Source organism: Sorex fumeus, unplaced genomic scaffold, assembly GCF_029834395.1.
Source record: "Sorex fumeus unplaced genomic scaffold, SorFum_2.1 ptg000072l, whole genome shotgun sequence".
Taxonomy (NCBI): Eukaryota; Metazoa; Chordata; class Mammalia; order Eulipotyphla; family Soricidae; genus Sorex; species Sorex fumeus.
This window is the reverse complement of record NW_026606129.1, coordinates 16,581,811-16,606,418: the sequence shown is the minus strand read 5'-3', so window position 1 is coordinate 16,606,418 and position 24,608 is coordinate 16,581,811. Positions and strand designations below refer to the sequence as shown.

Here is a 24,608-nt window from a genome sequence, read left to right as displayed (position 1 = left end):
ATTAGTAATTGCCAAAAGAGACTTAAAAAAAAATCAGATCTACAGAAGAACTTAATTTGCTAATCAAAATACTCAGACTTCATTCAAAGAGGCCTTCCCGGCACCCTGGGGTGACTTTCTGAGTCCAGAAGTGGCCTGGTTGCTGTCCTAGATTTCAATCATGTCTTGGAGCCCTTTTCCCCAGAGCCTCTTTGGGTCAGGTACAGGTGTCCAGGACGTAGCAATGTAGTGCCTCCAAGCACATCTGCCCACAGCCACTGAAACCCCCAGAGAAAGGCCAGTTGCCCGCCCAGTCTGAATGAGCCCTCAAAGAGGGAACACCCTTACATGGGCTCCTTCCTATGGGGACTCTGGTGGGGAGAGACAAAAGCGCAGAGAGGCCTGTCTCTGCACGCACCCCACTCGGGGATAATCGTCAGGCCGCAGCTGGGACTGGTTCCACTCCTCAAAGCTCACCGTGACTTTCAGAGCCATCATTGCCCTTTTCCCAGACTCTCTGGGCCTGAGTTTACATCTACAGTACCTGTGCTGAACACAAAAGGTAGAAAAGAATGCATTCCACATGATGGATCTATCACATCTTCCAGAAGAGCAATGGAGAAGATTATCCATGACTTCTACACGGATCTCTTCAATAGCCACGGCCACCTACCCACATAGCAAATTCTGCAGGATGGATATGTCATTCCCAACATTCTCCCTTCCAAAATCCAACATGCCATTTCATTGGTAAAGAAGTGAACAGCACCTGGCCCAGACAAGATCAGACCCAAAACCCTGAAGAACCAGCTGTCAGTTCTCATCAACAAACTGGTTCTGTTCTTCACACGCTATCTGTCTGAATGAAGACAATATTCCGTCCCAATAGAAAACCAGCAGGACTGTACTACTGTACAAGAAAGGAGACATCCACGACAATGGCAACTATAGCCTGGTCTGCCTGTTTGTCATCTACAAGCTGTTCACTCAAGTCATCCTGAATAGGATTAGCAGAACACTAGATGAAGGACAACCATGCGAGCAAGCTGGGTTTCAAAAAGGATTCAGCACAATCAACCATATCCACACGATAACCAAGCTCATTGAGGTTTCTCAGGAGTTCAAGATGCCGCTGTCTAACCTTAACTGATTTAAAGAAGGCCTTAGATTCTGTTGAGACTGAAGCAGTCATTGAAGCCCTAGCCAAAAAGGGCGTTCAAACTCAATACATCAGGATCCTCCATGAGCTGTATTACAGATTCACTACCAGGATCTCACCATTCTACAAAGAAGTGATCATCCATGTCAAGAGAGGGGTTCAGCAGGGGGAGACCATTTCATGGAAATTCTTCAGTGCCACCCTCGAGAACATCATGTGACGACTGGAATGGGAAGGAATGGGAGTGAAGAGAGACAGCTGGCATCTACACCACCTCTGCTTCGCTGATGACATCATTCTAATAACACCAAACATGAGCCAAGCAGCACAAAGGCTGGTCAACTTCAACCATGAGTGTGGAAAGGACAGATTATAGCTGAATCTCATGAAGACAATGTTTATAAGAAACAGCCTCGTTCCTGACGCTCCATTCACTTTCAACGGAATGAACATCTCTGAATGCAACAGTTATGTGTACCTAGGTCGAGAAGTCAACATGACGAATGACCTGGCACCAGAGTTGCACAGGAGGAAGAGAGCGGCTTGGAACGCCTTCAAGAGCATCAAAGAAATAGCTAAGAGGATCAAGAACCTCCGGCTCCAGGCACATCTCTTCGATTCTACTGTTCTTCCTGCATATTAACATATGCCTCAGAGACCTGGGCCCTATGAAAACAGGAGGAGAACACTATTCGGATCTCTCAAAGAGGACTCAAAAGAGCTATGCTTGGAGTATCACACTTCACTCAAGTGAGAGAAAGAATCCGAAGTTCCAACCTCTGTCGATGATCAAGAATCAGGGATGCTATCTCGTTTGCCAAGGCATCGAAAATCAGATGGACTGGACACACAATGTGATTTGGAGATGACTGCTGAACTAGAGCCATTACTGACTGGATTCCACAAGACGTCAAAAGATCGCGTGGCCACCCACCTACAAGATGGTCAGACTTCTTCGTCAAGACCCTGAACGATAGGTTTGAGGCTCTTCATGTTCCTGGAGTGAGAAGATGCCATTGGGCTACACTAGCACGTGACAGGGATGAATGGAGATGTTACTGATGCCAGTTTGAGCAGATCGATGAGTAATGGGATGTCAAGTGATCAAGCGATCAAGTGATCCACATATGTAGGATAACACTGTTTTGTTCTTCCTGCAGAGCCTCAGATAGCTTAGGTTTATTGGATTACTCCCATCACAGTACTCCCATTCCTCTGTGTTTATTTGTAACTTCTTTCTTTGTGCTTTGTTGACATATAAGTATTGTTTTTCTCTTCTCCCTAAGTCCTTTGCATAGTTTTTCAGAACAATGTCCTTTTTGTATGTACACAAGAAGACAGTATATGCTATGCTTTTGTAATGCGACTCTCAGTGGTATTTTTCTCCTGGAAATCTGTTCTCTCCACGTAAGCCTCAACTGCCCTTACTTCCTAGCATCCCCAAAGGCAGGGTCCTGATGAGGGACTGGATGGATCCAGGGCAAGTGGTGAGCTATGTGCTACCCTGGCATCAAGATGGGACTGGCCAAAGTGCCATAATGCTTAACCACAAGTTAAGAGCTACTTCATGGAGAAATGCTGTCATGATCCAAAAAGTAATAACTAGATTTGGACCCTGCTAGGGTCAGGAAAGATTAATCTGTCTGAGCTCTGTAGTCTAAGTCTTTGGCAAGATGTTTCCAGGAGAGCTGCCCTACAAGCCTCAGTGTATCTCTTACTGTGTCCATACAAAAATAACTAGTATTAAGATGTTGATAGAGTTATTGGACTGAGGAAAGGAGAAAAAAAAAAGCCTTAGGAGGTATTTTGCCCTTGGGCAGTCAGGAAGGGCTTTGGAATACCTCAGGTGATGTTTCCTTTGAACCTGGTGGGCCCTGAGGAAGGGCTTTTTTTATATATATATATTAGTGAAACACCATGAGATACAGTTGTAGACTTACAAGATTTTGTGCTTGGGTTTCAGTTATACAATGATAGAGTACCTATGCCATTCTCCACCCCCACCAATCCCAGTATCCCTCCCACACTCCCCCCCCCCCATCCCACCCAGCCTTTGTGGTAGGGCACTCCCTTTTGTTCTCTCTCTCTTATGTTGATTATGTTGATTTTGCTACCAGACTGTGTGTAGCAAGGGCCCAGAGAGCAGGGGAATTGGAGTGATAAGAGAGCCAGAGAGACAGAGCTGGAGAAAGTGAGAAAGGGCAGGGAGCTCAGAGAGACTAGCAATGGGGACAGAGGGAGAAGAATGTAGAAGAATACAGGAGCAGGCACATGGAGAGAGAGAGAGCCCAGGCTGTGAGATGGAGCACGGAGAGATGAGTGGGAGAGACAGGAGGAGACGGGAATGAGGGGCAGTGTGAGACTAGAATGGGAGGCTCAGAGAAACTGGAGAAGGCTTGTGGGGAGAATGGAATAAATGGCATCTGATCAATCAACCAGCTTGGCCCTCGTTTTGTCCACTCTCTGCCCCATGGCCTGGGACGCCTTGGCTAGGAGAGCGGCCTGGGCCCACCTGAACCTGGTCGGCAACGGGGAGAGCCGTCGGGGCCTCTACCCAGCCAGCATCTTGGAGAGTTTATACATACAACAACAACAACAAGAAAGAAAGAAAGAAAGAAAGAAAGAAAGAAAGAAAGAAAGAAAGAAAGAAAGAAAGGAAGAAAGCTATTTAACAGCTAGGAAATCTAGCTAGCAAATACAAGCTAGGAAATCTAGAAGCCAAAATTCAAACACAAGAGAATCTAATTCTGAGAAACTGTCATGTGGGAAAAAAATGAAACGTGATACCTTAACCCTGCAGGAGGGAAAGGGAAAGAGTGACTGGGTGAATGGCAATTGGGCATCTACAGCCATTGAAGGCCAGGCATGGGCGTGGGCACGGGAAGAATGGGGCAGTGTGCAACCTGGGCTAAGTTCCTCAAAGCAGCCCCTGAAAGGCTGAGCTCCAACTGAAGGGAAGGAGACAAGAAAAAAGTTAAGGAGTGTGTCTAAAGTCATGAGACTTTAAAGCCAAATGCAAAGGTTGTCACCTATACACCATGCTTGGCTGCTTCTCTGATAGAGTAAGAGAACATCAGCAAATCTGGCCATCACCCTAAAGGCACTTAAGCACTTAAGAGCAGAGAAAAAAAAGAAGAAACTGTTTTGTGCAGCTGGATACTGATTTCACTCTAACACACACATAAATTGCCAAGTGCTTATAACCTCCTACTTATGAAGGAAAGGCATGATAGGAAGGATTATCTAGGCTTTCCCTTTCCCTGGAGGGCAAGCTCAGGCCCCAGGGGGCATTCTAAACAGGCTTGCAAGTCTGCTTACCAATGCAGAGCCAGCACTGGTGGATGTCCACAGCAAAGGAGGTGATGAGGCCGGCCTTCAAATCATGCTTTAAGGTCCATGCATTGCTCGAAGACCTGAGGTCCCAGCCTACGAGGGAGCCGTTCACGGTGGCGTAGGCCAGGATGGACTGTGCCCCCGAGTTGAAGTGGTGCATGTCCACCACACAGCCATCCTCCTTCTGGTCGAGAATTCTGAAAAACACATGAACCCAATGCAAAGACTTTGCTACTCACCAGACACACAGCACGGGGCTCCATTCAACACAGATTTGCAGCGTTGCCTGCCTGAGTACTGCGAGGTCACAGTTCCACCCAAGGCACAAGCCCCACCTATGCCGAGCTTAAGCCCCGTGGTGCTGCCACTGGGGCTCCTGGTGCCTAAACCAGTTTTGCGGCCACCAGGGCACTGCCACCCCAGTGTGTGGGGCAAGCAAGCACCACGACGGAAGTGCTGAGTGCTGGGTGAGCACAACTAAGGAGTGTGACCTGGCAAAGCACCATGCCCAAGTGTGACCACAACAAGAACAACAAAGGAAGGGGGGCTGGGGGGAAATACATCGGAAAAGAAGCGAGAAATGAACCTTGACCCGAGATGAGCCAAAAACAGAACACAGAACGTGACCATCAGTTGGCCGTGGAGGACTCCTAGTATTTGGCTGGCATTGCCCCATGCAGCTCCTCCTTGTCTTCCTTTCTGAAAGGTCCTTGGTGCTCCTGACCTTGAGACTATGGAGATCACTACTGTACACACAGTCCTTCAGCCTGGGCTGCCTTGTGCTCCCAGAGGCAGGCCAAGTCTGTGCTCTGTGGTTGCGGGTCCTCCTCAGCGCCCAGAGCAGGGAGATCTTTGGATGAGGAAGGAAGCATGGCAGGTGGTACTAAGCTGGATTCCAGGGGGTGTCTCCTGGGACTCTCCACTATACACTCACTACTTTTCCATTTCCCTCTGGTTTTGTTTGGTGCTCATGGCAGAGCCTGGCAAGCTACCCATGACGTATTCGATATGCCAAACACAGTAACAAGAAGTCTCACAATGGAGATGTTACTGGGCCCGCTTGAGCAAATCGATGAACCATGGGTGGACAGTGCTACAGTTTGTTTGGTGCTGCACCTATCAGTGCTCAGGCTCAGGGGACCATAAAGAATATGGAGGGTTCAAACCCGTATGAGTGCACACAAAGCAAGCAACCTACCCACTGTGCTATTGCTCTGGCCCCTGCTTTTCCATTTTTAAATCCTCAACACTTAAGAGAAATACTTTACTATGTGTAAAAACAAAACAGAACAAAACAAACAAACAAACAAAACCCCTCTTCTCTTCTGCTTACATACTTGTCCACTAATCTCAGGTTCTGTGGATGGACACTCTTGTGAGGCTCTGAGGGTAACTGTCCACGGTTCCCTCCATTCGTAGTGATTACACTGGTACTTCTCCCCCATTCACCTACATGTTCAGATCAGTCTTTATTTACTCTCCAAGTTATACCTCAATACTATCATTATTTTTTGCTCAAGTTATGCCGACTTTGGCCAGGGCAACTCTCTCAGACTGGCTACAATGCCCTGTCTGTCAAGGTGCCTTTTTGGGGATCACTTCCCAAATTTCAACCACCACAAGATGCTCCAGACTTGCCTTGTAATTGTTCCTGCTGCAACTCTGGAATCACCTAGTAATCCAAGAAACCCGGGTTCTTCTCACTGGAGCATGGTGGTTAAAATCCAAGATCTTGAAGTTGGAGATGTAGCTCAGCTGATAGGGCTCACATTTTCCTGGGCCTTTGCATTGACCCATAGATCCACTTGGCCAAGAATTACCAGTGGATGTCTCCCAGCCCTCTTTTTTAATTTTTTTTATTTATTTTTTAAATATTTTTATTAGTGAGACACCATGAGTTACAGTTGTAGACTTACAAATTTTGTGCCCCCAGCCCTCTTGAGCCGCAAAATAATATGAAATAAAACATAGATTTCATTGCAAAGACAGAGCTGCACACAAATTAAAAAAAAAATGCTAGGTGATCCAACAAACAACCTCTTCTGCCACAGACACCTCACAGCCAGGATTTATAGTCTCCTTAACTAGAGCAACTTTCATGTGCTTTCTTCCTAAAGGGGTGAGGGGAGGGTCATGATCTCTGCCTGTCCCGCCCCACTGTCCACCCTCTCCAGGCTGGTTACCACTATCACCTCCCTTGGGCACCTCTTCCCTAACCGCAACAAGATGAGCTAACTCCCCGGCTTCAGGACAGGACACAGCATACTGCACTAAAATCCTGTCCACGGATGGACCCCTGGTCCAGCTGCAGGGTCTACTGTGTAATGTACCTTATGTACCTTATTTACCTTTGGAATTCTCCGTGGGGAGTGGAAAATTGTTCTGCTGTATCTTTAAATATCATGTCATGTGGGGTAGGGACAGAGCTCAGAGGTAAGTCACATGTGTGAGGGCCTGGGTTTGGTTGTGGGGGCAGGGAGAAGCTTGCCTTATATCCACAGATAACTCCGATTTGTAAAAAGTGCAGAACATTATTTTTGTTTTGTTTGGGGGGCACATCTGGCTTAGTGCTAGGAGGTGCCTGAGCCAAGAAGAAAACTGTATGAACAAGAATAGAAGCCAGGGGGCAAATAAACATTATAAGAGATGAAGTACTTGCCAGACCCTAGTTCGATGCTGGGCATTGTGCATGGCTTCCCAAGTACCACCAGGGGTCACTCCTGAGCACAGAGCCAGGAATAGCTCCTAAGCACAACATGGGTATCGCCCAGAAACCAAAAAATAAAACAACCCGAGGTCACAGAAACAGGACAGCAAGGGGCAGAAGTCAGCAGTAACCCCGGAGTGTGGCTCCAAAACAAAAGCCAAACAAGGATCAGCTAATGTCTCAAAAGTTCCACTCTGTTCCCCTCAACTTCAGAGATTCCCACGCCGAATAATAAAATGCGGAGGAAGTTCAAGGTTTCTTTCACAAAGAACACTCATACGCTCAAAATCCACCTCCCAGAACAGAGGATTTAGTAGCTGAGACAAAATATGTTAACAGATAATTAGGTTATTCAAATAGATTCCAGGTTAGGTGGGGCCTCAAGCTCAAAGCTGCCTTCCTACTACTTTTGGGCAACGTTGCAGAAAATAAGAGAGGCAAGCGTTTTCTGAAACTAACTGCAAGCAAATGCTCTGAGCTGGAAACAGCTTCCTTCATCATGTGTTTAAAAGAGCACAACCGAACAGGCCCTTCGTTTCTTCCAACCATGCCGGGAAGAGAGGGTTTAACTACTGAAGGCAGGAAACACCAAAGATACCTGCTTTGTAGAGGATGAATTTTAGGAGATTTGGGCAGCTTAGAAGCTTCAATGGCCAGAAGCTGCACGGCCCCATTGTCGGATGCGATGGCTAAGTAGTGGGACCCCTGGCAGAAAGTCAGAGTCTTGACCCGACCCCCGATCCGGCTGTACGTGAGAACAGATCTGCAGGAAAAGAAAAACAAGATGACATTTCTGAACGGGTCAGAAGAGTGTTATCGTTGCTACTGTTAAGGAAACATCCAACAACAAAGTGACTGTTTTCCAGGGGTCTATTTCATCTCCTTGATTTTATAACAAAAGCAAAAAACCCCCCGTGCCCCTAAAGAAGTGCTGGTATCAAAATGCTTTTTCTTGTATTTTCTTTCCTTTTCTTTCAATTATTTTTGCTTTAATTTTTTTTTAATTGAATCACCGTGAGATACAGTTACAAAGCTTTCATGATTGGATTTCAGTCATACAATGTTCCACACCCATTCCTCCACCAGGGTACATTTCCCAGCACCAAAATCTTTCCTGCCACCCCCACCTCAGTCTGCCTCTATGGGAGGTACCTTTCTTCCTTTTCTCTCTCTCTCTTTCCTTCTTTCTTCTTTTCTCTCCCCCCCCCCCCCCCCCCCGCCACTCCCCAGGCAGTATGGTTTATAATACAGATACTGAGAGGCCATCATGTTTGATCTTTTAGCCACTTTCAGTTCACATCTCCCAACCAGAGCGACCAGAGTGATCCCTTCCAACCATCACTGTCATAATGGTCCCTTCTCTATCCCAACTACCCTCTGCCCCAGCCCTTGAGGCCAGCTTCCAACCATGGACCAAACCTTCCTGGCCCTTGTTTCTACTGTCTCTGGGTGTTAGTCTCATATGACAATCTTTTATAATCCAAAAATGAGTGCAGTCATTCTATGTCTGTCCCTCTCCTTCTGATTCATTTTACTCTCCATGTCCACCTATTTATAAGCAAATTTCATTTACCTAATAGCTGCATATTATTTCATTGTGTAGATGTACCGTAGATTCTTTAACCAGTCCTCTGTTCTCGGAAATCTCTCACGTATGTTCACATAGACATCTCCACATACTCCTCTGACATCACTGAGATTGGCCTTTCTCATTTCCAACTGGAACTCTCATTCCTGTGGTCCCGACCCAGCTCCTCAACTCCTACAGTACCTAAAGCCCTACTCTTAACACCCTTTGACTGTTTGGCCTCTGCGGGACACCCGGCACAGCAGGGAAAGCATAGGCACTGGAATCCAAGTACTGAGAAGCACCACTGAGTACTTATTTGTTCTTGGCCAAGGCACTTAAACTGTGTCTCAGTTTAATCATCTACAAAACAGGATAGCCCAAGAGGACTGGAATATAGTTAAGTTCAAATAGAACATGAAACATTCTTTTGTTCTGTTTTCTTTCCCATTTGCTTGCTGGGGGGCCATACCAAGCTGTGCTGAGGGCTTACTCCTGACTCTGTGCTCAGGGATCACTCCTGGTGCAGGGATGGAACAGGGTCACTGCAGACAAGGCAAGCGCCTCCTCACCCTCTATACTCTCTCCCGGCCCAACATAAAACATTCTTAAGTATTAAAAAAAAAATCCATTCTCTTCCACACATGCTGGATTCTCGAGCCATCTAAACTTCCTTAAACCCACTACCAAATTCCTTGAATATCTGATTTACAAAGGGAGCTCCCTATTATCACCAACTCCCTCCTTCCTTACCTCCCACATCTGCTATACACACCACTTCTTTTTTTAATTGACAGACCCACTGTGACTTACAATACTGTTAATAACGATGGTTCCCCATGTACACATTCCAACACTATACCCATTACCAGAATATTCCAAGTATCCCAAAGCACCTTCTTCCCAACGCCCACCTCCGAACTCAGTCTTGTGGATCTGTTCTTTTGTCACGGACACTCTATTCTAAGAAGCCAACCCTCTAAAAGGGCACAAAAGTGCTTCATTAGCAAATTAATCTCTGTCTTTTGTATCATATTCCATTTTATTATACAATACACACTACATGAACAAAAATATTAAAATACAGGAAAGTAAAAACACAATCCTTCCACACAGAAATATTAATGTTTTGTTATATATCCTCCCAAAGGGTATATAGCAAAATATATAGTTTAAATGTATAAACTATAATACTTGCGTTTTAATTATGAAATCATATTTTATGTTTACTAATATTTTCTCTCTAGCTCATTTTTCTTAACAGCTTGAGCCAGAAGTCACATGCCATAAAGCACAATACCTTAAAAGTATGCAATTCAGTGGTCGTTTCGTTTATTAACAATTCCACTTAGATTACTGTAATTCCAGAACATTTTAAGAACATTCCCCCCCAAAAAAACTCACAACCATCAGCATTCACTCCCTATTTCCCTGTCCCACCCCAGTCCCTATAAACAATTCATCTAAATTTTTTATGAATTTGTCTACTCTGGGCATTTCAGTTGATCCAGGTTGGATCCCCAGGACCCCTTGCACTGCGAAGTGTGAGCCCTGAGCACAGAGCCAGGAGTAATTGCTAAGCAATGCCAGGTGTGGCCCCCAAACAAACAAACAATGAACCACAAAAAGCAACACCCAAAACAGTACCTGTCACAGAGTGCGCATTCTATAGCAACTGTTAACGTAACTGAAACAAGTGTACGTTACCTGGTGGTGGTGGTCTTCCCCTCCATTTTCTGACTGTTCCAGACTTTCACTGTGCCATCGTTTGAACACGTGGCAAAGAGAGCGTGTTCATCAGAGACTCTAATTCGATTCACAGCAGATTTGTGTTCATGAAGATGTGCAACCAGCAGTCCTTTGGGACGCCAACCTAAGGATAAGCCAAGGAGTGTATGGAACCACAGTGAGCCAACACGATCTTCCCTCCCCACTCACCCAGCATCAATCCCCCAACCAGCAGGAGACTGATCAGAAGGATGGAACCCAGGGCTGCCATGGCCAGCCGGCACCGTGGTCAATTACTGAGATCTCAAACCACGTATTGTGCTGCTGTATGGGGTCATGGACCTTTTGAAGTTTGTTTCAAATGCTGTTTCTTGAAGATTATCAGTAAATGGTTGATCAGCAGACCTATTTTATATACCAATGTACCCGGGATTACATACAAATCTCTCAGGTGAAAAGGAAGGGCCTGCAAGCAGAAAAATTTAAGTTCCTGAATTGATAGAATCAATGTAACTGTCTACTGAGTAAGACAGTGAATTGGTGCTGCAGAAGGGATGGTGTCTAAGAACGTACAACAATCACCTGTGACCTGGGGGAAACCTGATCAATTATTCAAGGACAACAGTTAACGACTTGTCTGATCTCAACACATCAGGAGGTAGGGGGGCAGCTTGACTCTGAAAGTCTCAAAGGTGGCCCTGATCCATCAGACCCTAAATATGTGACCTCAAGGGACCTTTTCTTAGAAAATATTCCCGAGCTTCAATTTCCTCAAATGTAGAACAGAGGCACTAATAAGCCAAAGGCAACTAGAGACAGAGACCAAGAAAGAGCCCAGCCTGCCCTACGTTTAGAGGAAACAGCTTGTTTCCTCTCTCATTATGATCCTATGTTCTGGAATATCAACACAGTAATATCAATGGTATTGCCAAGTATCGTCTCCAAACACCCATAGATTTTCTGGTCTGTTATGACACTGACACACTTTTGCTTCACTGTGTATTTTCATTTTGATTGTTTCCTCTAAGTTAGTTCCTTGCGACCAGAGACCATAATAATAAAAACAATACTAGTACAGATTCTTCAGCATTTGAAGAATAAACTTTTATGCTAAGTATAAAACTCTGTAATGTTTCAGATTAACTTTCAAAGCAAAGCTATACTAAAGACCATATTCTGCTGGAAATCGTAGTGCATCGGAATCTCACTGCATTAGAAATAACTATGGGATAACAATGTCATTTTAGGATGGAATTATTTTTACCCCCCAAAAAGTGGGGTCAAAGAAACAGAACAGGGATGAAAAGACTTGCCTGGCATGCAGCCAACACCAGTTCAATCCCCAGCACCATACAATCCTCCTAACAGAGTCAGAAGCCCTGACACCACCTGGTATAGCCCACCCGGTCCCTTCACTCCCACCAAATAAAAAAGGGAGAAATCAAGACTATTGCAAAACATAACCTATTCTAATATTTTTAAAATAGGGTCACCGAGACAGCTTGACAGGTGTCTTGTTTCACATGTACAAGGCACCACAAGGTACCTTGAGCACTGCTGGGAGTAACACCCTGGGATGGCGCCAAAGCAAACCCTTTCCTAAGTCAAACCTTAAACTCATGTGTGTAGGAAGGAAGGTTAAATATGACCTCAGGGGGTGCAAAAAAGCACAGCTGAAATGACACCTGCACCTATATGTTCACTGCAGCACTGTTCACAATAGCCAGAATCTGGAAACAACCTGAGAGCCCTAGGACAGATGACTGGTTAAAGAAACTTTGGTACATCTACATATGGATAGAATGGAATACTATGCAGCTGTTAGGAGAGATGAAGTCATCAAATTTGCTTATAAGTGGATGGACATGGAGAGTATCATGCTAAGTGCAATGAGTCAGAAAGAGAAACGACGACTCATAGAATGACTCATAGAACAACTGCAATCATTTGTGGAATATATAATAACATAATATGAGACAGACACCCAAGGACAGTAGACACAAGGGCCAGAAATAATGCCCCATACTTGGAAGCCTGCCTCATGAGCTGGGGGAAAAGGCAGCTGGAATAGAGAAGGGACCATTAAGACAATGATGGCTGGAGTAACCGTTCAGAATGGGAGATGTGTGCTGAAAGTAGATCAAGGACCAAATGTGAGGGCCTCTCAGTATCTTTATTGCAAACCATAATGCCCAAAGGTAGAGAGAGTATGGGAGAAATTGTCTGCCATGGAGGCAGGGGAAGACTGGAAAGGGGTGGGGGAGGGGGGATACTGGGGACATTGGTGGTGGGGAATGTGCACTGGTGGAGGGATGGGTGTTTGATCATTGTATGACTGAAGCTCAAACATGGAAGCTTGTAACTGCATCTCATGGTGATTAGATTAAAAAGGAAAAAAAAGTGACTTCAATGAGGATGTTCTGGGTTTTAAAATGACCAAAAACACTTGTCCATGAAGTTGAGACAATCTGCAAGTCGAGGGTGAACATTTCCCTCTGGAGAGAATCAATTTCACACAACCACTGAAGTGTGGAAAGAAAAGACCAACAGTCATTGCACATTTCTTGAACCACGAAATGCGACACCCTTTCTGTGATTATTAAATAAAATGTATAGCTCTACTTTATAAAAAGCCACTTATAGAGACAGAGTCTGTCGAAAAATAGACACTTTGCGGTCAACTTGTTTTTTTCCTCTCTTCTCTTCAGGCTGGTAAGGAATAAAGAAATGCATTTCAGAACAACTTAAACACTCCTAGAAATTTTGAGATTTCTGTGACTTTAAAGAGTGGTGCTCTTTAAAGAGGTGCTCTTTCACCACTTAACGTTATTTCTAAAATCTCCAAATCACTGCTCAATCAGCATTTAATTTTCCTCAAGAGAATAAGCATGACTGTCAAAAGTACACAGAAATAGGCATATTGCATTTCTTCTCAGAGCTTTCAAAGCTAAACTGTTGTTATTCTTGAAATCTATGAATAGCGAGAGTGGGGGAGATGGCACAAAGGGCTGGAGCCTGAGCCTGGCCCTGCACTGCCCAGCTTTCCTGGGATAGCTCTCACGGTCTGCAGCGGCCCTGGTGAGTCCAAAATAAAAATAAACCTATGTGCAGAACCTTGCCTAAAATTCCAAATCTTGCATCAAAGACAAACTGTACCACAGTGCCCTGGGCAAGTCTTGAACATGGCTGTCACATTTTCATCTGAAAGATCATGAAACTTCCCTTAAATCTCTAAATATAGGAGTGCATCCCTCACCCCAAATGTAATGCTAATCACTGGTAAGATTAGAGGTCACTGTGTTTTCCTTTTAAAAGTATGCATTACTTGGGGGGGAAGGACAAAGCAACAGTACAGCGGTTAGGGTGTTCGCCTTTCATGTGGCTAACCTGGGTTCAATCCCTGGCATCCTGTAGGGTTCCCCAAGCTCTGCCAAACCTGCTCCTTGAGCTCAGCCAGGAATAAACCCTGAGCACTGCGGGATGTGGCCCCCAAACCAAAAACCTAAACCAAACCTCCCCACTCTCAGCCAGGAAGCATCTGTGCAGACTCAAGAGGCTCAGAAGAATACCAAGCAAAATAGACACAAACAGAACAACACTAAAACACAACTAATCAAACTGGCCAAAACCAAAGAGACAAATTTCTTAAAGAAGCAAGAAAGAAGAAAATCCTAAAATAGAAGGGGAATAACCTATGAATCACAACTGGCATTCCATATGAAATGGTACAACAAGGTAAGAGTAGAATGACATCTTCAAGATACTGAATAAAAGAAACTTTCAACCCAGAGTCCACTTCCCTGCAAGTGCTCTCATTTAGATGGGAGGGAGGGATAAAAACACTCTTAGACAAAAAAAGCTGGTGACACTCGTGATAACCAAACCAGCCCTGAATAAACTACTGAAAGGCCACTTACATACACCGAATAGTCAACTGTAGAAGCAACAACCCAACACAGTAAAACGGCAACACGGTCCTTTATATTAATAACATCCTGAATGTCAATGGACTGACTCTCCGTCAAAAGACACCAAGTGGGGGCTGGAGTGACAGCACAGCAGGTAGGGTGTTTGCCTTGCACGTAGCCGACCCAGGTTCGATTCCCAGCATCCCATATGGTCCCCTGAGCACCGCCAGGAGTAATTCCTGAGCGCAAAGCCAGAAGTAACCCCTGTGCATTGCCGGGTGTGACCCAATAAGAAGAAAACAAAAAAAAAAAAAGGCACCGAGTGGCAGAGTGGATCGGGCAACAAAATCCATCCATGTGTTTTCCTTATAGGAAACACATCTAAAATCCACAGGACAGACAGAATCAGAGGAAAACAATAATATGAGCCAATGGAAAACAAAAATATATGGGACAGTTATACTTAGGGTAAACTGCATTTAATCTGAAGAAAGTAATTAGAAATGGACACTACTCATTGATCAACAGAACAATAGACAAAGAACTAATTCCAAGCAACATATAAGCACCAAATGTTGGGTCAGCAAAGTTTATAAGGTTTTTGTACACAAACCCAAAGAAGCATATGGATGGAAATATAATAGTAGTAGGAGACTTCAACCTGTCATGTGTCACCACTGGACAGATCTCTATGACAGAATACCGGTAAAGACACGAGAGCCCTCAATGAAGAACTAGAAGAGCTGGAACGAATAGATTTACACAGGTTTTTCCATCCTCGAAAGTCAAATGAATACATATTCTTCTCTAGTGCACATGGAAAATTCTCCAGGATAAATTAGATTTCAGGACTTAAAGTCTGGAGCGATAGCACAGCGGGTAGGGTATTCGCCTTACAAGCGGCCAACATGGCCAACCCGAGTTCGATTCCTCAGCCCCTCTCAGAGAGCCCGGCAAGCTACCCAGAGTATTCGATATGCCAAACACAGTAACAACAAAGTCTCCAATGGAGACGTTACTGGGCCCACTCGAGCAAATCGACAATCAACGGGAGGGCCTTTACCTTTACCTTTACCTTTTAAAGTCTAACTTACAAAAATTCACAAACATAAGAATCATTCCAAGCATCCTATCAGATCACAATGACAATGATAAAATAATTAACCATAAAAAGAAACAACGCGAACACCTGGAGACGAAACAATATGCTGCTAAATAACAGCTGGATCAAAGAGGAAAATAAGTAAGAAATAAAAAGATTCCTTGAGACTAATGATAATGAAGAAAAATTACTAAAATCTATGAGTACACAACAAAAGCAGTAATTAGGGGAGAAAATTACAGTAATAAAGGACTACATAAGGGATGAAGAAAAAAGATAAAATCAACAACCTAAATGCACACCTTAAGTATCTGGAGAACCAACAGCAAATGAATCCAAAGACTAGTAGAAGAAATAATAAAAAGTAGAGCAGAATTCAATGATATAGAGACCAAGACGGAGAGGGGAAAAGTGGAAAGAGGGAGGAGGAGGAGGAGGAGAGAGGAGGGAGGAGGGGGAGGAGGAGAAGGAGGGAGGAGGAGGGGGAGGAGAAGGAGGGAGAAGGAGGAGGCGTAGGGGTGGGGTGAGGAGGGGGGAGGGGGAAAGAGGAAGAGGAGGAGAAAGAGGGAAGAGGAGGAGGAGGAGAAGGAGGAGGAAGAGAAAGAGAGGGAGGAGATGATTTTAGACTTTGATGAACGTCAATGCAAAATTTCTCAACAAAATCTAGCGAGCCAAATCCAACAGCACATCAAAAATATCATACACTGGGGCTGGAGTGATAGCACAGCGGGTAGGGCGTATGCCTTGCATGCGGCCGACCCGGGTTCAATTCCCAGCATCCCATATGGTCCCCCGGGCACTGCCAGGGGTAATTCCTGAGTGCATGAACCAGGAGTAACCCCTGTGCATTGCCAGGTGTGACCCAATAAGCAAAAAAAAAAAAAAAATCATACACTATGATCCAGTGGGATTCAACCCAGGGACGCAAGGACGCTTCAACATACACAAATCAATTAACACAATACACCACATCAGTAAAAGATAAAATCATATGATCATATCAGTCAATGCAGAGAAAGTGTTTGACAAGTTCCAGCACCTATTAATGATTCAAAAAAAAATACCCAATAAAATAAGGGTGAAAAGAACCTTCTTCAAGATAGTAATTATACAAAGCCCATAGCCAATATTATTCTTAAAGAAAAAAAAACAGAAAGCATTTTAGGCAAAAAGCCAGATGCCTCATGTCTCCAATGGTATTCAACATTGTATTGTAAGTCCTAGCAACAGCACTCTGGCATGGAAAGGAGATCCAAGGGAGGCAGACTGAAAAAGAGGAAGTCAAATGATCTCTATTTGCAGATGACATGATGATATATGAAGATCCTAAAGAGTCCACAAAAATACTTCCTATAAACAATAAATCAATACAACAAAGTGGCCAGCTACAAAGTCAACACACAAAAATTGGTTGCATTCCTATATACAAATAAGGAATCAGAGGAGAAAGAGACCAAAAAGTCTATTCCATTTAAATTCGTGTCCCAAGACACCAAGTACCTAGGAATCAATTTAACAAAACAGGTGGGAGACCTATACAACAAAAACTTCCAAACACTGAAGAAAGAAACTGAAGAAGACCTTAGGAAATGAAAGAAACATTCCATGCTGGTGGACTGGAATAATCAATATTGTCAAAATGACCATCCTACCTAAACGACTCTATATACTCATTGCAATCCCCATCCAAATTCAGGCAAAGTTCTTCAAGGACTTAGAAAAATCCATTTCAAAGTTTGTATGAAATCATAAACAACCCCATAACACGAAAATCATACCAAAAAATAAGAAACTGTTGGTTCTCCAGTTAGGTATCTCATGACCTAAGGTCGTAGTGATCAAAAACAGTGTGATACTCAATGAGATACCATCTCACACCACAGAGACTGGTACACATACAAATGAACAAGAACAACCAGTGCTGGGACGGATGTGGGGAAAAAGGGACCCTCATTCATTGCTGGTGGGAATGTTGACTGGTCCAGCCTTTCTGGAAAACAATATGAACATTCCTCAAAAAACTAGAAACTGAGCTACCATTGCACCCAGTCAATACCATTTCTGAGAATATACTGTGGGGGTCCAAAAACACACAGCTGAAACACCATTTGCACGTCTATGTTCATTGCAGTACTATTCACAATAGCCAGAATCTGGAAAACAACCTGAGTTCCCAAGAACAGACATATGGATAAAGAAAATATGGTACATCTACAAAATGGAATACTACTCCGTTGTTGGGAAAAATGAGATCATGAAGTTTGCCTATAAATGGATAGACTTAGAGAATCATGCTGAGTGAAATGAGTCAAACGGAGAGGGACAGATATAGAATGACTGTATCCATTTGTGGGATATTGGAAAAAAGAAACAGCATGAAACTAATATCCACAGTCAGGGAAAACGGGCCAAGAGGACTGATCAATGGTTGGTCAATGGCGTGGGGAATGGAGGGTAGTTAAGATAGAGGAGGATCCATCATGACAACACTAGTTGGAAATGATCACTCTGGATAAGAACTGAGTGTGGAAAGCAGGTAAAAGGATATACACGATAACCTTTCAGCATCTGTATCACAAACCATAATGCCTAAAATGAGAGAGAGAGAGAGAGAGAGAGAGAGAGAGAGAGAGAGAGAGAGAGAGAGAGAGAAGAGAGGTGTTTGCCATAGAGGCAGGCTGGGGTGGGGGTTAGCTTGGGGAGGGGGTAACTGGGGACACCAGTGCTGGGAAATTACACTAGTGGAAGGATGGGTGTTGGAACATTGTATGACTAAAATGCAATCATGAACAATTTTTGTAATGCTCTATCTCATGGTGATTCAATTTAAAAAAAAAACTAGTGTGGTATTGAAATACAGAGACATTCTCTGATCATGAAGTTTGCCTATAAATGGATAGACTTAGAGAATCAAAACAGAATATCCAAGGACAAATCCCCCTATATAAGGTCAGCTAATGCTTGGCAAAGGAACTGAGAGTATGAAATGGAACATAAAGACAGCCTCTTACATACACGGTGTTGGGAGAATTGGATAACCACGAATTAAGAAGTTAAATCCGGATCGGGATCTCACATCAGTCAACTAAAAGTGGACCAAAGACTTTGCGATCGGATATGAACCCATAAAACACACTGAGGAAAATATAGACAGAATGCTCCAAGACCTAGACTTTAAAGGAGTCTTCAATAATACAATGCCATTGGCAAAGACCACAGAATCAAAACTAAACAGGACTTCCTCAAACTAAAAAAACTTCTGTATGGCAAAAGAAAAAGCATAGGCTAAACCTAAAAGACAGCTAACTGAATGAGAGAAAATATTTGTGCCCAACATATCAGATAAAGGTGTAGATCAACAACAACAAAGATCAAGGACAACAAAAACCTAAACACCCCATCAAAAAATGAAGAGGGGAAATGAACAGACACTTCTCCGAGGAAGACCTATGGCTGGTCAAAGGGCAGGCGAAAAATGCTGATCATCACTTACTATTAGGGAAATCCAAATCAAGGCAACAATGAGATATCGTCTTACACCAGTTAAGAATGGCACGTAACAAAAATACTGGGAACAATCTGTGTTGGTGGGGATGTGGTGAGGAAGGAAATAACATCCAATGCTGGTAGAAATGTCATCTGGTCCAAAACCCATGGAAAACACTATGGACGGGTCTCAGTAAACTCAGAATTGAGCTGCAATTCCATTTTTCAGAAAACTCAGAAATGATCCAGCAATCCTACTCTTTGGCTATTTATCACCAGGACAGAAAAATATTCATTCAAAAGGACCTATGCACACAATTCTTCATTGCAACACTCAGAACAATAGCTCAGAACTGGAATTAACCTAGAAGTCCAAAATCAGATGAGTGGATAATCAAAGTGTGATATAGATACACACAACAAAATACTACACAGCAGTAAAAAATGATGAAATCATGCTTACATGGATGGAACTGGAAGATATCATGTTAAATGAAGTTAAGTCAGACAAAGAAGGATAAACACACGATGACAACACTTATACGTGGGATTTAGAATAACCAGATGAGGGAATTTGATAGGTGGGCTGGTGGGAGTGGAGAGAATGCCTAGATGACCCTTGGTCCCAGAGTATACAGAGGAGAAAGAAAGAGAGTAGAGGGGAGAAGAGATACAGGAGAAGCAAGGAAGGGCAGGAATAAGGGGATTAAAGTGGTGTTAAGGAATGACAGAGCTAAATACTTAAACCAGAGGGTCAATAACACTAAAATCATGAGACCCAAATTTCTAACAACCAAACTTAAAAAGGATCGGGGTGCCAGGGTGTGTGTTGGGGGGGGTGGAAGTGCCAGGGGATGGCGGGAGTCTGAAAGGGAACCTGGGGAGAGTGGTAGAGGGAGGCTGACATTGGTGGTGGGATCAGCACTGAGTACACTGCATGTCTAACACTCAGCTATGAATAACTATAAATCACAGTGCTTTAATAAAATTTAAAAATAGAAAGATAAAAAAACAGAAATTAATGTTTTCCCCATTTTACCGCACAATAACAACATGATTAAAATGCAAACGAAGAAAGCATACATTATTTTTAATTATACTTTTAAAAATCATCAATAACTATTAAGCCCTTCAGAAAGGAAAAATCTGAGCTTATTCAAAGAAGCCTGACTTTGGAGAAGAAAGTGGGTCTGAGCAGATTGGAGACAGGTAAAACCTAGCACCAAAAGTGAGAAAAACGGGCCACGGGCCGGCTTAAACCTGGGACTGTCCTATCAAGGTACTGCAAGCCACCTCCAGCACTAAGAAGACGCAAACTCCACAATGACAAACGCCTCTCCCTTGTGCTGCTGCTTCTGGGTGCCCAGAGGGACAGTTTCTGTTCTCCTTTCCTTTCCAGAACCATCAGCTACTCCCATCAGAAGCTGGGCTTCCACCCCAGGCAGGAGGCAGCATCCGTGCACTGGCTGGCTTACCAGGCGGGGGAGGTTTGCTCTCCCACTCGGCATTTTCCATCATCTGCTTGGCTATCCTCTCTGCGTTACATTGCTCCCGCTTTTGGTGAACAAGCTGCTGGAGTTCCGTTTTGCAGGTTGTGATTCGGATCTGGTAAGTCGATGGCAAGATTGTGCTACTTAAAACCTGTATGGTTGGCTTTCTACTTTGGATGTCTGTCACTTCCGGAACCTGCAAAACAAATAAAGAGTGTGTAGAGAGCTCCTGTGTCATAAATGCCTACCACGTTGATGATACAGGTGTACTCGGGGTCTCTCTATGAATTAGCTTTTGGTCCTTTGTTAATATAGCACTTTTTAAATCTCTTTAAGCAAAACGAGTACTTTTTTGGTCATTTTGAGAGCAAGCATAGAGGCCCAAGAGCAGCAGCCTTGCTAGCGTGTGGCCATGACTTCAGAGTCCCAGTGTTCCACATGTGCAAGTATGAGCCTGGCAATGTGGCTACTTGAGCCTGACAGCTCTGATGTCTGTGATTCCTGATGCTGCAAACCATTTCCAGTCACGCTAGAGCCGGGTAGGTGTGAGCACCACAGAAAAGGGGTGGAGAGAGCATGGGGTAGGGGTTAGGTGCATACAGGGCACTCATGGATCAAAACTGATCCCAAGTCGATGCTGGTAATTAATAAAGGCACCCAAGCATCACTGGGTGCAGCCTGGAGGCCCCGAATGTGGCTGGCTACGGCCCTAGTGGTCCCCGGCACTGCAGGGCCCAAGAAGGTATTCGCCCAACACAGGGGGCATGGCCAGCTGAGAAGCAACGAAAGGGGCCCCTGAGCACTGCTGAGTCTCTCTCTACTCTCTCTTCTCTCTCTTCTCTTCTGTTCTCTCCTCCTTCCCTCTCTCACTCTGCTCTCACTCTGCGCTCTCTCTCTCTCTCTCTCTCTCCCCCCCTTCTCTCTCTCTGCCTGGAGAGCACTGCAACTAAAAAGATACATGAGCACCGAAGTCAGAGCGATAGAACAGCAGATAGGACGTTTGCCTTGCACACGGTTGACCCAGGTTCGATCCTCGGCATCCCATATGGTCTCCTGAGCACCACTATGAGTGATTCCTGAGTGCAGAGCCAGAAGTAACCCTTTGAGCATTGCTGGGTGTGACCCAAAAAGCCCAAAAAAAAAAAAAAGGGGAAAAAAAGATACATGAGCACCTCAGGCAAGAAGCATGAGCCCTGGGGAGCACTTGATAGACAGCACAGCAGTGCTGTGTACCAACCACCCAACCACTTCCAGAACCCATGTGCCTGGCCTCTGCATGTGAGCCCTTGGGAAGCAAGTGGGCACAGGGAGCAGCAGAAAGGGGCAGAAACCTCAGCACCACGCCCCAGTGTGTGAGCACCACAGGTAGGCCTGTGTGTAAACCTGTTATCGACAATGAAGGGAAGCGGGAAGAGGGGCGGGGAGGGGAGGGAGGAAGCGGGGCAGAATTTTAAAAAAGTAAAAAATTAAAAATACTGAAAGTGTTTGCTGAATTTTACTCACCATGACTGACAATACCGTTAACTACAGCGTCTTGGCCGTGCCAACAGCCCCGCACCACACTCTCCAGTCGTGTCCACTTCCCTGCACCACTGCCTCACTGTCCCCACTCAAACTTCCTCTGCCCCCTCCGCTCCCTCAGCAGATACCCGGTTCCGCTGCTTCTGGCTCTGGCTGTGCCTCTCTGCTTCCCTCAGCTGGCAGAGATCTGTGCCGCCTGTCCTCTCCTGGCCGACCTCACTCGGCAAGGTCCCCCAGTCCCACCCACAGAGGCCAGTCGCATGATTTCACCCTTTTCTTAAGGCCAAGTGACATCTCACAAAGAAACACATTCTCCCTGAGGGGCCGGTCACTATGTGGAGTTTTCTAGTGCCATAGCCGGTCTTTTCACACCCCAAAGGTCGGATGACGCTCTAACACAAAAGGAAGACTCACACCCGAGGGACAGTACCTGCGGCGAGGCTGACAGAGGGACACAGATGCCAGCGGAGGACTCTGAGCGAGGCGGCTTTCCTGCCTGCATCCCCTCCTGGTCGCTGCCTTTCGGCAGGGCCTGCGGGATGTTGGGTGGCTCCAGTGACCCAAACATGCTTTTCCACTCTTCATTTACATTGGAGTCTTGCTTGACATGTTTTCTCGCTACAAAAACAAATAAAAAACCAGCTGAACGAAAGTCCTGAAACTCCATCTGTGCTTTTGCTGTTTTTTTATTTTTCCGGGGTGTGTGTGTGGGGGGGGGGGGGGGGAGCAAAGTAGAAACATCGCATCCTATTCATTCCTTATGATCTACAACTTATTTATATTTATATATTTATAGATCGACTCATTAATTCTTCCTTTATTCTCAAGGGCAGATGGAACAGATGCATTTTTAGTCGTGTTAATAATTAGTCCTAAATGCTTCCTATTTTACCAAGGCAAAACTCAATTTCAAGTAAGCATTTTATCTGAAGAGCCAAACACTTTTTCAAACGTCCTTGATCATCACTAAGTATGACCTCAAGAAAAGAATGAATTGCTATATAGCCAGCAACTTCATGTAAACAGGTGAGAAACCTTTTTCCAGCATTACTAATGCTGGAGTGAAAGCACAGCATTGATATCACAGCAGTGATAGCACATGAAATACATTTGATGAGTATCTTGTGGAGTGAGACACAGCGGGTAGATGTTTGCCTTGCACGCGGCCGACCCAGGTTGGATTCCTCTGCCCCTCTCGAAGAGCTAGAAAGCTACCGAGAGTATCTTGCCCACACGGCAAAGCCTGGCAAGCTCTCTGTGACGTGTTTTATATGCCAAAAACAGTAACAACAAGTCTCACAATTTGTTGCGAGACGTTACTGGTGCCCGCTCGAGCAAATCAATGAACAACGGGAAGACAGTGCTACAGTGCTACCAAAATATAAAGTGAACTGCCCTGTAACTTTGCAAACTTCACAAATTACATCCTTTAACAATATATAATACTCTTGCGAAAATAATACATACCATTTCTCAAGCTGATTTTTTATTTAAATAATTCTGAACATTTATGTAGCTAATCACCTCATAAACATTTCATTTTTCTGACTTTTTTGTTTTTCACTGAGAACATTCACATACTATTTCTGCATATGCTGGTGTATTTTAGGAAATATTTCCAGGAATAAAAATGGCGAGCAGAGAAGGATACTATCATCTAAAAAGAGTACATTGATTTATAATGTCAGTAGTGGAGTAGGAAAATGCCTAAATCCTAAACCCTCACTAATAACTCGGTATCATTAGGCTTTGCTACTAACACTGGCAGAAAATGGTGTTTCGCCACTTTAATATTATCTAATATACCTATATTTAATTCCATACCTTTTCAAACAAGCATTGCTATTCTATCAGCTGTATGTAAAAAATACACTAATTTTATTTTTTAAAAAAATCACTATTTTTCTTTTATGGTAATTGATAATTATAAATAATTTTGCACGAATGCTTTATATACCATAAGTGTTAACTACTGGTATTACATTGCACGTACTTTACCCTGCATTTGGCAGCCGGAAGTCTGTTTTGTTTTGTGACTACACTCGAAGTGCTCAGGGAGTCACTTCCAAAGGTGCTCAGAGGACCGTGTAGTGCTGGGGGCTCAAAACAGAGGCTCCTACACACACAGCATGACTCCAGCCTGAAAAGTTTATTTCTAATTTAATTCACCAGTGACCCAGAAAATCTGATACTGGGACAGAGGAAATTTTTTCTATTTTGTTTGTGGTCAAACTCAGCAGTACTCAGGGTTTATTCCTGATTTTGTGCTCAGGGATCACATCTGGGCTTGGGGTCACAGAGATACACGGTCACGGTCCTCCCGTTATTCATCAATTCACTCAAGCGGGCCCAGTAACATCTCCATCGTAAGACTTGTTACTGTGTCTGGCATATCGAATACGTCACGGGGAGCTTGCCAGGCTCTGCCGTGCGGGCGAGATACTCTCGGTAGCTTGCCGGGCTCTCCGAGAGGGACTCGGGTCGGCCATGTTGGCTGCATGCAAGGCAAACGCCTTACCCGCTGTGCTATCGCTCCAGCCCCTGGGCTTGGGGACCGATATGAAATGCAAGGCAAGTACCCTACCCACTGTACTATCACTCTGGCTCAGAACAGAAGAGACTGATACA

The 24,608-nt window shown here is 44.4% G+C and overlaps 1 protein-coding gene across 2 annotated transcripts in view; it reads right to left on the bottom strand.

Moving 5' to 3' along the window:
• PIK3R4 (phosphoinositide-3-kinase regulatory subunit 4) overlaps positions 1–24,608 on the bottom strand; it is a 72,654-nt gene that overhangs the window by 7,167 nt on the left and 40,879 nt on the right. For both annotated transcript variants that reach the window (XM_056129321.1, XM_056129322.1), the window contains exons 11-15: positions 22,411–22,598; positions 20,445–20,655; positions 10,453–10,618; positions 7,777–7,941; positions 4,457–4,668 (exon numbers count right to left, since the gene is read on the bottom strand). In XM_056129321.1, the coding sequence (XP_055985296.1) occupies positions 4,457–4,668; positions 7,777–7,941; positions 10,453–10,618; positions 20,445–20,655; positions 22,411–22,598 (942 nt within the window). The remainder of the gene's footprint in view (positions 1–4,456; positions 4,669–7,776; positions 7,942–10,452; positions 10,619–20,444; positions 20,656–22,410; positions 22,599–24,608) is intronic.